This window comes from Poecile atricapillus, chromosome 39 (genome assembly GCF_030490865.1).
Source record: "Poecile atricapillus isolate bPoeAtr1 chromosome 39, bPoeAtr1.hap1, whole genome shotgun sequence".
NCBI lineage: Eukaryota > Metazoa > Chordata > Aves > Passeriformes > Paridae > Poecile > Poecile atricapillus.
The window spans coordinates 1,164,930-1,180,164 of record NC_081287.1 but is presented as its reverse complement, the minus strand read 5'-3'; the positions used below and the strand labels follow the sequence as shown (position 1 = coordinate 1,180,164).

Here is a 15,235-nt window from a genome sequence, read left to right as displayed (position 1 = left end):
CATCCCTGCCCAGCATTCCCGGGAATTCCATGGATCCATCCCCAGGATCCATCCCTGGGATCCATCCCTGGATCCATCCCAGGCCGGCATTCCCGGGAATTCCATGGATCCATCCCCGGATCCATCCCAGGATCCATCCCAGGATCCATCCCTGGCCGGCATTCCCGGGAATTCCATGGATCCTTCCCTGGGATCCATCCCTGGGATCCATTCCTGGATCCATCCCAGGCCGGCATTCCTGGGAATTCCATGGATCCATCCCTGGATCCATCCCTGGGATCCATCCCTGGGATCCATCCCTGCCCAGCATTCCTGGGAATTCCATGGATCCATTCCCAGGATCCATCCCTGGATCCATCCCTGGGATCCATCCCTGGGATCCATCCCTGGATCCATCCCAGGATCCATCCCTGGATCCATCCCTGGGATCCATCCCTGGGATCCATCCCTGGGATCCATCCCTGGATCCTTCCCTGGCCGGCATTCCCGGGAATTCCATGGATCCTCCCCTGGATCCTCCCCTGGATCCTTCCCAGGAATTCCCTGGATCCTTCCCGGGATCCTTCCCTGGAATTCCGGCACCTGGGATCCTGCAGGAGGGATTTTCCCTGCTCAGCTTCTCCAGGAGCTGGGAATTCATCCCTGGGATCGGGAATGGCTCCCTGGGATCGGGAATTCCTCCCTGGGATCGGGAATGGCTCCCTGGGATCGGGAATGGCTCCCTGGGATCGGGAATGGCTCCCTGATATCGGGAATGGATCCCTGGGATCGGGAATGGCTCCCTGGGATCGGGAATGGCTCCCTGGGATCGGGAATGGATCCCTGGGATCAGGAATGGCTCCCTGGGATCGGGAATTCCTCCCTGGGATCGGGAATGGCTCCCTGGGATCGGGAATGGATCCCTGGGATCGGGAATGGATCCCTGGGATCGGGAATGGCTCCCTGGGATCGATCCCGCTCTGATCCCGCTGTTTTCCGGCTGTTTCCCGCTGTTCTCCGACTGTTTCCCGCTGTTTTCCGACTGTTTCCCGCCGTTTTCCGACTGTTTTCCAGCTGTTTCCGACTGTTTCCTGGCCATTTCCCTGCTGTTTTCTGACTGTTTTTCGCCTGTTTTCCCACTGTTTTCCTGCCATTTTCCCACTGTTTCCTGCTGTTTTCCTGCCATTTTCCCACTGTTTCCTGCTGTTTTCCGGCTGTTTTCCGACTGTTTTCCGGCTGTTTCCTGCTGTTTTCCGACTGTTTCCCGCCGTTTTCCGACTGTTTTCCGACTGTTTCCTGCCGTTTTCCGACTGTTTCCCACCCTTTTCCGACTGTTTCCCACCCTTTTCCAACTGTTTCCCACCCTTTCCCGACTGTTTTCCGGCTGTTTCCGACTGTTTCCCACCCTTTTCCGACTGTTTTCCGGCTGTTTCCGACTGTTTTCCGACTGTTTCCCGCCGTTTTCCGACTGTTTTCCGACTGTTTCCTGCCGTTTTCCGACTGTTTTCCACCCTTTCCCGACTGTTTCCCACCCTTTTCCAACTGTTTCCCACCCTTTTCCGACTGTTTTCCCGCCGTTTCCCGAGTGTTTCCCGACTGTTTTCCTGCCATTTTCTGACTGTTTTCCGACTGTTTCCCGCCGTTTCCCGACTGTTTCCCACCGTTTCCCGCCATTTTCCCACTGTTTTCCGACTGTTTCCTGCTGTTTTCCCACTGTTTTCTGACTGTTTCCCGCCGTTTTCCCACTGTTTCCCACCCTTTTCCGACTGTTTCCCACCCTTTTCCGACTGTTTTCCCGCCGTTTCCCGAGTGTTTCCCGACTGTTTCCCGCCATTTCCCGACTGTTTCCCACCGTTTCCCGCCATTTTCCCACTGTTTTCCGACTGTTTCCTGCTGTTTTCCCACTGTTTTCCGACTGTTTTCCCGCCATTTTCCGACTGTTTCCCACCCTTTTCCGACTGTTTTCCCGCCGTTTTCCGACTGTTTTCCGACTGTTTTCCCGCCGTTTCCCGACTGTTTTGCGGCTGTTCCCGCTCAGGACGGGGCTGTTCACTCCGGACCTGGCGTTCGAGGCCATCGTCAAGAAGCAGCTGGTGAAGCTGAAGGAGCCGTGCCTGAAATGCGTGGATTTGGTGATCCAGGAGCTGATCAACACCGTCAGGCAGTGCACCAGTAAGGTACTGGCCAAACTGGGAGGGACTGGGGCCAGAAACTGGGGTCAAACTGGGAGGGACTGGGGCCAGAAACTGGGGTCAAACTGGGAGGGACTGGGGCCAGAAACTGGGGTCAAACTGGGAGGGACTGGGGCCAAACTGGGGTCAAACTGGGAGGGACTGGGGCCAGAAACTGGGGTCAAACTGGGATGGGACTGGGGCCAGAAACTGGGGTCAAACTGGTCAAACTGGGATGGGACTGGTCAGCCCAGTGCACCAGTAAGGTACTGGCCAAACTGGGAGGGACTGGGACCAAACTGGGATGGGACTGGGGTCAAACTGGGGTGGGACTGGTCAGCCCAGTGCACCAGTAAGGTACTGGCCAAACTGGGAGGGACTGGGGCCAGAAACTGGTCAAACTGGGATGGGACTGGGGCCAGAAACTGGGGTCAAACTGGTCAAACTGGGATGGGACTGGTCAGCGCAGTGCACCAGTAAGGTACTGCTCAAACTGGGAGGGACTGGGGCCAAACTGGGATGGGACTGGGGTCAAACTGGTCAGAAACTGGGGCAGGACTGGGGTCAAACTGGGGTCAAACTGGGGTGGGACTGGGGTCAAACTGGGGTGGGACTGGGGTCAAACTGGTCAGGGGACTGGTCAGCCCAGTGCACCAGTAAGGTACTGGCCAAACTGGGAGGGACTGGGGCCAGAAACTGGGGTCAAACTGGTCAAACTGGGATGGGACTGGGGTCAAACTGGAATGGGACTGGTCAGGGGACTGGGCAAACTGGGATGGGACTGGGGTCAAACTGGGGTCAAACTGGGGTGGGACTGGTCAGCCCAGTGCACCAGTAAAGTACTGCTCAAACTGGGAGGGACTGGGGCCAAACTGGGGTCAAACTGGGATGGGACTGGTCAGGGGACTGGTCAGGGGACTGGTCAGCCCAGTGCACCAGTAAGGTACTGGCCAAACTGGGAGGGACTGGGGCCAAACTGGGGTCAAACTGGTCAAACTGGGGTCAAACTGGGGTGGGACTGGGGCCAAACTGGGATGGGACTGGGGTCAAACTGGGGTGGGACTGGTCAGGGGACTGGTCAGCCCAGTGCACCAGTAAGGTACTGCTCAAACTGGGAGGGACTGGGGCCAAACTGGGGTCAAACTGGTCAAACTGGGATGGGACTGGGGTCAAACTGGAATGGGACTGGTCAGGGGACTGGGCAAACTGGGATGGGACTGGTCAGGGGACTGGTCAGCCCAGTGCACCAGTAAGGTACTGGCCAAACTGGGAGGGACTGGGGCCAGAAACTGGGATGGGACTGGTCAAACTGGGGTGGGACTGGGGTGGGACTGGTCAGCCCAGTGCACCAGTAAGGTACTGGCCAAACTGGGAGGGACTGGGGCCAAACTGGGATGGGACTGGTCAGGGGACTGGTCAGCCCAGTGCACCAGTAAGGTACTGGCCAAACTGGGAGGGACTGGGGCCAGAAACTGGGGTCAAACTGGTCAAACTGGGATGGGACTGGTCAGGGGACTGGTCAGGGGACTGGTCAGCCCAGTGCACCAGTAAGGTACTGGCCAAACTGGGAGGGACTGGGGCCAAACTGGGATGGGACTGGGGTCAAACTGGTCAGAAAGTGGGGCAGGACTGGGGTCAAACTGGGGCCAGAAACTGGGGTCAAACTGGTCAAACTGGGATGGGACTGGGGTGGGACTGGAGTCAAACTGGAATGGGACTGGTCAGCCCAGTGCACCAGTAAGGTACTGGCCAAACTGGGAGAGACTGGGGCCAAACTGGGATGGGACTGGGGTCAAACTGGGGTGGGACTGGTCAGCCCAGTGCACCAGTAAGGTACTGGCCAAACTGGGAGGGACTGGGGTCAGAAACTGGGGTCAAACTGGTCAAACTGGGATGGGACTGGTCAGGGGACTGGTCAGCCCAGTGCACCAGTAAGGTACTGCTCAAACTGGGAGGGACTGGGGCCAAACCGGGGCAGGACTGGGGTCAAACTGGGATGGGACTGGTCAGGGGACTGGTCAGCCCAGTGCACCAGTAAGGTACTGCTCAAACTGGATTTTTCCCGGGATTTTTCCGTGATTTTTCCGTGATTTTTCCTGGATTTTTCCCGGATTTTTCCTGGATTTTTCCCAGATTTTTCCCGGATTTTTCCTGGATTTTTCCCGGATTTTTCCCGGATTTTCCCGGGATTTTTCCCAGATTTTTCCTGGATTTGTCCGGGATTTTTCCGGGATTTTTCTGGGATTTTTCCGGGATTTTCCCGGGATTTTTCACAGATTTTTCCCGGATTTTCCCGGGATTTTTCACAGATTTTTCCTGGATTTTTCCGGGATTTTTCCCGGATTTTTCCTGGATTTTTCCCGGATTTTTCCGGGTTTTTTCCGGGATTTTTCCAGGATTTTTCCCGGATTTTTCCTGGATTTTTCCGGGATTTTCCCAGGATTTTTCCCAGGATTTTTCTGGGATTTTTCCCGGATTTTTCCCGGATTTTTCCTGGATTTTTCCCGGATTTTTCCGGGATTTTCCCGGATTTTTCCCGGATTTTTCCTGGATTTTTCCTGGATTTTTCCCGGATTTTTCCTGGATTTTTCCTGGATTTGTCTGGGATTTTTCCCGGATTTTCCCGGGATTTTTCCTGGATTCTTCCCGGATTTTTCCCACATTTTTCCTGGATTTTTCCCGGTATTTTTCCTGGATTTTTCCTGGATTTGTCCAGGATTTTTCCAGGATTTTTCTGGGATTTTCCCGGGATTTTTCCTGGATTTTTCCCGGATTTTCCTGGGATTTTTCCGGGATTTTTCCCGGATTTTTCCGGGATTTTTCCCGGATTTTCCCGGGATTTTTCCGTGATTTTTCCGTGATTTTTCCGTTTTTTCCCAGCTGGGTTCGTACCCGCGGCTGCGGGAGGAGACGGAGCGGATCGTGAGCACTCACATCCGGGAGCGCGAGGGGAGAACCAAGGACCAGGTGAGACCCAGAGCGGGAATTCCCAACATTCCCAACATTCCCAACATTCCCGACATTCCCAAAATTCCCAACATTCCTGACATTCCCAAAATTCCCAAAATCCCCAAAATTCCCGACATTCCCAAAATTCCCGGCGTTCACAAAATTCCAAAAATTCCTGACATTCCCAAAATTCCCAACATTCCCAACATTCCCAACATTCCCAAAATCCCCAAAATTCCCGACATTCCCAAAATTCCCAACATTCCCAACATTCCCGGCATTCCCGACATTCCCGACATTCCCAAAATCCCCAAAATTCCTGATATTCCCAAAATTCCCAACATTCCCAAAATCCCCAAAATTCCCAACATTCCCCAAAATTCCCAACATTCCCAGCGTTCCCGACATTCCCAAAATTCCCAACATTCCTGGAATTCCCGACATTCCCAACATTCCCGACATTCCCGACATTCCCAACATTCCCAAAATTCCCGGCATTCCCAAAATTCCCAACATTCCTGGAATTGCCAACATTCCTGACATTCCCGGAATTCCCAACATTCCCGGAATTCCCAACATTCCCGACATTCCTGGAATTCCCGACATTCCTGACATTCCTGGAATTCCCAACATTCCTGACATTCCCAACATTCCCGGAATTCCCAGCATTCCCGACATTTCCGACATTCCCGACATTCCCGGAATTCCCAACATTCCCAACATTCCCAACATGCCTAAATTCCCAACATTCCTGACATTCCTGGAATTCCCGACATTCCCGGAATTCCCAACATTCCCAACATTCCTGGAATTCCCGACATTCCTGACATTCCTGACATTCCTGGAATTCCCAGAATTTCCAGCATTCCCAACATTCCCGGAATTCCTCCTCATTCCCGACATTCCTGGAATTGCCAACATTCCCGACATTCCTGGACCGGGAATTCCCAACATTCCCAACATTCCCGGAATTCCCGACATTCCCGACATTCCCAACATTCCCGGAATTCCCAACATTCCTGACATTCCCGGAATTCCCAACATTCCCGACATTCCCGACATTCCCGACATTCCCGACATTCCTGGAATTCCTGACATTCCTGACATTCCCGGAATTCCCAACATTCCCAACATTCCCGACATTCCTGACATTCCCAGAATTCCTGACATTCCCGGAATTCCCAACATTCCTGACATTCCCGACATTCCCGGAATATCCGACATTCCCAACATTCTCGGAATTCCCGACATTCCTGACATTCCTGGAATTCCCAACATTCCCAGAGCAGGAATTCCCAACATTCCCAACATTCCTGGAATTCCCGGAATTCCCAACATCCCCAACATTCCTGACATTCCCGACATTCCTGACATTCCCGGAATTGCCAACATTCCCGACATTCCCAGAATTCCTGACATTCCCGGAATTCCCGACATTCCCAAAATTCCCGACATTCCCGGAATTCCCAACATTCCCAACATTCCCGGAATTCCCGACATTCCCGACATTCCCGGAATTCCCAACATTCCCAACGTTCCCGGAATTCCCGGAATTCCCAACATTCCCGACATTCCCGACATTCCCGGAATTCCCAACATTCCCGACATTCCCGGAATTCCCAACATTCCTGACATTCCCGGAATTCCTGACATTCCCGACATTCCCCGAATTCCCAACATTCTCGACATTCCCGGAATTCCCAACATTCCCAACATTCCCAACATTCCTGGAATTCCCAACATTCCCAACATTCCTGACATTCCCAGAATTCCTGGAATTCCCGACATTCCCAGACTGGGAATCCCCAACATTCCCTAATTCCTCCTCATTCCCGGAATTCCCGGAATTCCCAACATTCCCGGAATTCCCGGAATTCCCAACATTCCCGACATTCCCGGAATTCCCAACATTCCTGACATTCCCGGAATTCCCAGAATTCCCAACATTCCCAACATTCCCGGGATTCCCGACATTCCCGACATTCCTGGACCAGGAATTCCTGACATTCCCTAATTCCTCCTCATTCCCAACATTCCCGGAATTCCCAACATTCCCGACATTCCCAACATTCCTGACATTCCCGACATTCCCGGAATTCCCAACATTCCTGAATTCCCAACATTCCCAACATTCCTGGACCGGGAATTCCCGACATTCCCTAATTCCTCCTCATTCCCGGAATTCCCGGAATTCCCGGGATTCCCAACATTCCTGGAGCGGGATCCCAACATTCCCAACATTCCCTAATTCAGCCTCATTCCCAAATTCCCAACATTCCTGAATTCCCAACATTCCTGACATTCCTGGAATTCCCGGAATTCCCAACATTCCCAACATTCCCAGAGCAGGAATTCCCAACATTCCAGAATTCCCAACATTCCCGGAATTCCCAACATTCCTGACATTCCCGGAATTCCCGAGATTCCCAACATTCCTGGACCGGGAATCCCCAACATTCCCTAATTCCTCCTCATTCCCGGAATTCCCGACATTCCCAGAATTCCCAACATTCCCAGAGTGGGAATTCCCAACATTCCCAACATTCCCAACATTCCCAACATTCCCAAAATTCCTGAATTCCCAAATTCCCAACATTTCCGACATTCCCGGAATTCCCAACATTCCTGAATGCCCAACATTCCTGAATTCCCAACATTCCCGACATTCCCTAATTCCTCCTCATTCCCGACATCCCCGGAATTCCCAACATTCCCAACATTCCTGGACCGGGAATCCCCGACATTCCCTAATTCCTCCTCATTCCCAACATTCCCAGAATTCCCAACATTCCCAACATTCCCAGAGCGGGAATTCCCAACATTCCCAACATTCCCAAAATTCCTGAATTCCCAAATTCCCAACATTCCTGACATTCCCGACATTCCCGGAATTCCCAACATTCCCAACATTCCTGGAATTCCCAACATTCCCAGAGCGGGAATTCCCAACATTCCTGAACTCCCAACATTCCTGACATTCCTGGAATTCCCAACATTCCCGACACTCCCGAATTCCCAACATTCCCAACATTCCCGGAATTCCCGACATTCCTGGAATTCCCGACATTCCCGACATTCCCGGAATTCCCGACATTCCCAAAATTCCCAACATTCTTAGAATTCCCAACATTCCCAGAGCGGGATTTCCCAACATTCCTGACATTCCCTAATTCCTCCTCATTCCCGGCATTCCCGACATTCCCGGAATTCCCAGAATTCCCAACATTCCCAACATTCTCGGAATTCCCAACATTCCCAACATTCCCGGACCGGGAATCCCCAACATTCCCTAATTCCTCCTCATTCCCGGCATTCCCGGAATTCCTCCTCATTCCCAACATTCCCGGAATTCCCGGAATTCCCAACATTCCCAGATTCCCAACATTCCCTAATTCCTCCTCATTCCCAACATTCCCGGAATTCCCGGAATTCCCAACATTCCCAGAGCGGGAATTCCCAACATTCCCAACATTCCCAACATTCCCAACATTCCCAACATTCCCAAAATTCCTGAATTCCCAAATTCCCAACATTTCTGACATTCCTGGAATTCCCGACATTCCTCCTCATTCCCAACATTCCTGGAATTCCCAACATTCCCAGATTCCCAACATTCCCGAATTCCTCCTCATTCCCGGAATTCCTCCTCATTCCCGACATTCCCGGAATTCATTCCCGTCATTCCCTCAGATCCTGCTGCTGATCGACATCGAGCTCTCCTACATCAACACCAACCACGAGGATTTCATCGGCTTCGCCAAGTGAGTTCCATTCCCACGGAAAAACCCCCAAATTCCCGGGAATTCTCCCGCTTTTCCCGGGATTCCCCATCCCAGAAATTCCCAAAATTCCCCTCAGGATTATTTGGGAAAAGCTCAGGAATTCCGGGAAAAATCCCCAAAAATCCCTTCACTCCTTTCCCCTCCCCTTGGATTTTTCCCGACGTTTTTTCCCGGCCCCGAATTCCGGGAATTTTTCCCGGATTTTTTTCCTCTTTAAAATCCCCCGGATTCTTTTCCTGCTTTTTCCTGGAATTTTCTCTCTTTTCCCTCTTTTTCCTTTCTCTTTCTCTTCTCTCTCTGTTTTTCCGTCATTTCCGGTCACATTCCCGCTCTCCTCCCGTTTTCCCTTGGATCCGTCGGGGTTTCCGGAATGTTCCGATGCTTTCCCGGCCCAGCTGTTTCACTGAGCAGCCCCCGGCCTCCGGGTGGGTACCGGCGCCGGATCCCGGAATTCCCGGAGATTCCCGAGGATTCCGGGAGATTCCCGAGGATTTCTGGGGATTTCTGGGAGATTTCTGGGAGATTCCCGGAGATTCCTGAGGATTTCTGGGAGATTTCGGGAGATTCCCGAGGATTCCCATGGATTCCCGTGGATTTCTGTGGATTTCTGGGAGATTCCCGAGGATTTCCGGGAGATCCCTGAGGATTTCTGGGAGATTCCCGGGAGATTCCCGAGGATTCCCATGGATTCCCATGGATTTCTGTGGATTTCTGGGAGATTCCCGAGGATTCCTGGGAGATTCCCATGGATTCCCAGGGATTTCTGGGAGATTCCGAAGGATTTCCGTGGATTTCTGGGGATTTCTGTGGGATTTCCAGGGATTTCCGTGGATTTCTGGGAGATTCCGGGAGATTCCTGAGGATTCCCAGAGATTCCCGAGGATTTCCATGGATATCTGGGAGATTCCCATGGATTTTTGTGGATTTCTGTGGGATTTCCAGGGATTTTTGTGGATTTCTGGGAGATTCCCAGAGATTCCTGAGGATTTCCATGGATTTCTGGGAGATTCCCATGAATTTCCGTGGATTTCTGGGAGAATCCTGGGGATTTCTGGGAGATTCCCGAGAGATTCCCGGGGATTCCAGGAGATTCCCAAGGATTTCCATGGATTTCTGGGAGATTTCCAGAGATTTCCAGGAGATTCCCGAGGATTCCCGTGGATTTCTGTGAGACTTCCAGGGATTCCCAGAGATTCCCGGGGATTCCCGGGAGATTCCGGGACGTTCCTGAGGATTCCCGTGGATTTCTGGGAGATTCCGGGAGATTCCCGAGGATTTCCGTGGATTTCTGGGAGATTCCCATGGATTTCCAGGGATTTTTGTGGATTTGTGGGAGATTCCCGGGAGATTCCTGAGGATTCTGGGAGATTCCCGAGGATTTCTGTGGATTTCTGGGAGATTCCCGGAGATTCCCAAGGATTCCCGTGGATTTCTGGGAGATTCCCAGGATTTCTGAGGATTTCCGGGAGATTCCTGAGGATTCCCATGGATTTCTGGGAGATTTCCAGGGATTCCCGGGAGATCCCAGGAGATTCCGGGAGATTCTGGGAGATTCCCATTGATTTCCGAGAGATTCCCGAGGATTTCCATGGATTCCTATGGATTCCCGCAAATTCCTGTGGATTCCCAGGGATTCCTGTGGATTTCCAGGAGATTCCCAGAGATTCCCGAGGATTCCCATGGATTTCCGGGAGATTCCCAAAGATTTCCATGGATTCCTGGGAGATTCCCGGGGATTTCTGGGAGATTCCCTGAGATTCCCGAGGATTCCCGTGGATTTCCAGGAGATTCCTGAGGATTCCCAAGGATTCCCAGGAGATTCCCAGGAGATTCCGGGAGATTCCCAAGGATTCCTGAGGATTCCCAGAGATTCCCGGGAGATTCCCATTGATTCCCAAGAATTCCCGGAGATTCCCAGGAAATTCGTGGGGATTCCCACGGATTTCCGGGAGATTCCCAGGAGATTCCCGTGGATTCCCGGGAGCTGGGACAAGATCCTGCTCAGGGATGGGAGCCGGGAGATTGGAATTTGGGATCCTGGAATTTTTCCTTTGGATTTGGGGGATCCTGGAATTTTCCCTTTGGAATCCTGGAATTTTCCCTTTGGAATTTGGGATCCCGCACAATCCCCTGGATCCGGGCTTGGATCATTCCCGGGAATCCGGGATCCCCTCCCCCAAATCCCTCGGAATTCCGGCTTTTCCCCATTCCCGGGGCTGGGAATTCCCGGCTTTCCTGGCGGGATTCTAACGGATTTCCCGGATTTTATTCCCGGATTTTATTCCCGGTTCCGCCCCCTCGGAGCTCAGGAGATCCAGGTAGATTTTCCCCGATCCCGATCCCGATCCCGACTTTTTCCGGCTCTTTCCGGCGGGAATTCCCTCGGGAATTTCTTTTTCCCGCCCTTTTCCCTCTGGAATCGCGTCCTGGGAATTCCCATCCCCCACCCCCGGCGCTCCTCGGGAATTCGGGATCGGGAATTTCTGGGATCGGGAATTTTTGGGATCTGGAGTTTTGGGATCGGGAATTTTTGGGATCTGGAGTTTTGGGGTCTGGAGTTTTGGGATCTGGAATTTCTGGGATCTGGAATTTTGGGATCTGGAATTTCTGGGATCTGGAATTTTTGGGTTCTGGAATTTTTGGGATCTGGAGTTTGGGGATCTGGAATTTGGGCTCTGGAATTCTCCCTGAAAGGAAATCCTTGGGAATTTTGCTTCTGGAATTCCATCTGAGGGGAAATCCTTGGGAATTGGCTCTGGAATTTTGCCTCTGGAATTTTGGCTCTGGAATTTTGGCTCTGGAATTCCACCTGGGGAAATCCTTGGGAATTTTGCTTCTGGAATTGGCTCTGGAATTCCACATGGGGGGAAAAACTCGGGAATTTTGCCTTTGGAATTCCATCTGAGGGGAAAAACCTTGGGAATTTTGCCTCTGGAATTCCATCTGAGGGGAAATCGTTGGGAATTGGCTCTGGAATTTCGCCTCTGGAATTTTGCCTCTGGAATTTTGCCTTTGGAATTCTTCCTGAGAGGAAATCCTCGGGAATTTTGCCTCTGGAATTTGGGCTCTGGAATTTTGCCTTTGGAATTCTTCCTGAGGGGAAATCCTTGGGAATTTTGGCTCTGGAATTGGCTTTGGAATTCCACATGGGGGAAAAACTCGGGAATTTTGCCTCTGGAATTCCATCTGAGGGGAAAAACCTTGGGAATTTGGGCTCTGGAATTTTGGCTCTGGAATTCTCCCTGGAATTGGCTCTGGAATTCCATCTGGGGACAAAACCTTGGGAATTTTGCCTCTGGAATTTGGGCTCTGGAATTGGGAACTGGAATTCACCCTGAGGAGAAAACCTTGGGAATTTGGGCTCTGGAATTTGGGCTCTGGAATTTTGCCTCTGGAATTGGCTTTGGAATTCCACATGGGGGAAAAACTCGGGAATTTTGCCTCTGGAATTCCATCTGGGGAGAAAATCTTTGGGAATTTTGCCTCTGGAATTTTGGCTCTGGAATTTTGGTTCTGGAATTCCACATGAAGAGAAAAACTTGGGAATTTTGCCTCTGGAATTCTCCCTGAGGGGAAATCCTCGGGAATTGGCTCTGGAATTTTGCCTCTGGAATTTGGGCTCTGGAATTCCACCTGGGGAAATCCTCGGGAATTTTGCTTCTGGAATTGGCTTTGGAATTCCACATGGGGGAAAAACTCAGGAATTTTGCCTTTGGAATTCCATCTGAGGGGAAAATCCTCAGGAATTTTGGCTCTGGAATTTTGGCTCTGGAATTCTCCCTGAGGGGGAAAACTTTGGGAATTTTGCCTCTGGAATTTCGCCTCTGGAATTGGCTCTGGAATTCCATCTGGGGACAAAACCTCGGGAATTTTGCCTCTGGAATTTTGCCTCTGGAATTTTCTCTCTGGAATTGGCTTTGGAATTCCACATGGGGGGAAAAACTCGGGAATTTTGCCTTTGGAATTCCATCTGGGGAGAAAATCTTTGGGAATTTGGGCTCTGGAATTGGCTCCGGAATTTTGGTTCTGGAATTCCACATGAAGAGAAAACCTTGGGAATTTTGCCTCTGGAATTCTCCCTGAGGGGAAATCCTTGGGAATTGGCTCTGGAATTTTGCCTCTGGAATTTGGGCTCTGGAATTTTGCCTTTGGAATTCTCCCTGAGGGGAAATCCTTGGGAATTTTGCCTCTGGAATTTTGGCTCCGGAATTCCACATGGGCGGAAAAACTCGGGAATTTTGGCTCTGGAATTTTGCCTCTGGAATTCCCCCCCGGGTCTCCCCTTGGGATCAGCTCCTCCCCCCCCTGAAATTCCCATTTTTCCCCCCAAAATTCCCATTTTCCCCCCCAAAATTCCCATTTTCCTCCCAAAATTCCCATTTTTCCCCCGAAATTCCCATTTTTCCCCCAAAATTCCCATTTTCCCCCCAAAATTCCCATTTTCCCCCCAAAATTCCCATTTTCCCCCCTGATATTACCATTTTCCCCCGAAATTCCCGTTTTTCCCCCTGAAATTCCCATTTTCCCCCTGAAATTCCCATTTTTCCCCCAAAATTCCCATTTTCCCCCCAAAATTCCCATTTTTCCCCCTGAAATTCCCATTTTTCCCCCTGAAATTCCCATTTTCCCCCCCAAAAATTCCCGTTTTTCCCCCAAAATTCCCATTTTTCCCCCTGAAATTCCCATTTTCCCCCTGAAATTCCCATTTTCTCCCCAGAATTCCCATTTTCCCCCCAAAATTCCCATTTTTCCCCCTGAAATTCCCGTTTATCCCCCTGAAAATTCCCGTTTTTCCCCCCAAAATTCCCGTTTTTCCCCCCGAAATTCCCATTTTCCCCCCAAAATTCCCGTTTTTCCCCCTGAAATTCCCATTTTCCCCCCAAAATTCCCATTTTTCCCCCCAAAATTCCCATTTTTCCCCCTGAAATTCCCATTTTTCCCCCAAAATTCCCGTTTTTCCCCCTGAAATTCCCATTTTTCCCCCCAAAATTCCCATTTTTCCCCCAAAATTCCCATTTTTCCTCCTGCAATTCCCATTTTCCCCCCAAAATTCCCATTTTCCCCCCTGATATTACCATTTTCCCCCGAAATTCCCGTTTTTCCCCCTGAAATTCCCATTTTGCCCCCTGAAATTCCCATTTTTCCCCCCAAAATTCCCGTTTTCCCCCCAAAATTCCCGTTTTCCCCCCAAAATTCCCATTTTTCCCCCCAAAATTCCCATTTTTCCCCCTGAAATTCCCATTTTCCCCCCCAAAATTCCCATTTTTCCCCCCAAAATTCCCATTTTCCCCCCAAAATTCCCATTTTCCCCCCAAAATTCCCATTTTTCCTCCTGCAATTCCCATTTTTCCCCCCAAAATTCCCATTTTCCCCCCCAAAATTCCCATTTTCCCCCCAAAATTCCCGTTTTTCCCCCCAAAATTCCCGTTTTTCCCCCAAAATTCCCATTTTCCCCCCAAAATTCCCATCTTCCCCCCAAAATTCCCGTTTTTCCCCCCGAAATTCCCATTTTTCCCCCAAAATTCCCATTTTTCCCCCTGAAATTCCCATTTTTACCCCGAAATTCCCGTTTTTCCCCCAAAATTCCCATTTTTCCCCCTGAAATTCCCGTTTTCCCCCCGAAATTCCCATTTTTCCCCCCAAAATTCCCATTTTTCCCCCTGAAACTCCCATTTTTCCCCCCAAAATTCCCATTTTTCCCCCCAAAATTCCCATTATTCCCCCAAAATTCCCATTTTTCCCCCGAAATTCCCATTTTCCCCTGAAATTCCCGTTTTTCCCCCAAAATTCCCATTTTTCCCCCCAAAATTCCCATTTCTCCCCCTGAAATTCCCGTTTTTCCCCCCAAAATTCCCATTTTCCCCCCCGAAATTCCCATTTTTCCCCCCAAAATTCCCATTTTCCCCCAAAATTCCCATTTTTCCCCCAAAATTCCCATTTTTCCCCCCAAAATTCCCATTTTCCCCCAAAATTCCCATTTTTCCCCCTGAAATTCCCATTTTTCCCCCCAAAATTCCCATTTTCCCCCCCAGAAATTACCGTTTTTCCCCCAAAATTCCCATTTTCCCCTCAAAATTCCCGTTTTCCCCCTGAAATTCCCATTTTTCCCCCGAAATTCCCATTTTTCCCCCTGAAATTCCCATTTTTCCCCCTTTTCCCAGCGCCCAGCAGCGGAACACCCAGACCAACAAGAAGAGAGCGATCCCAAACCAGGTACAGCCGGAAAAATCCCGGAATTCCGGGATATCCCAAAAAAAAAAACCCCAAATCTAGCGGGAATTTGGGATCAAAGCGGGCGGGAAAACCCTCGGGAAAGGGGGGGAGGGGGAGGGGGAGAATTCCCAGGAATTCCAG

The 15,235-nt window shown here is 50.9% G+C and overlaps 1 protein-coding gene across 1 annotated transcript in view; it reads left to right on the top strand.

Moving 5' to 3' along the window:
• The window catches only part of DNM2 (dynamin 2), a 63,299-nt gene that overhangs the window by 30,818 nt on the left and 17,246 nt on the right, over nucleotides 1-15,235 (top strand). Inside the window, 4 exon segments of the mRNA XM_058861912.1 lie at nucleotides 2,018-2,156; nucleotides 5,031-5,117; nucleotides 8,790-8,860; nucleotides 15,043-15,094. Coding sequence (XP_058717895.1) covers nucleotides 2,018-2,156; nucleotides 5,031-5,117; nucleotides 8,790-8,860; nucleotides 15,043-15,094 — 349 coding nt within the window.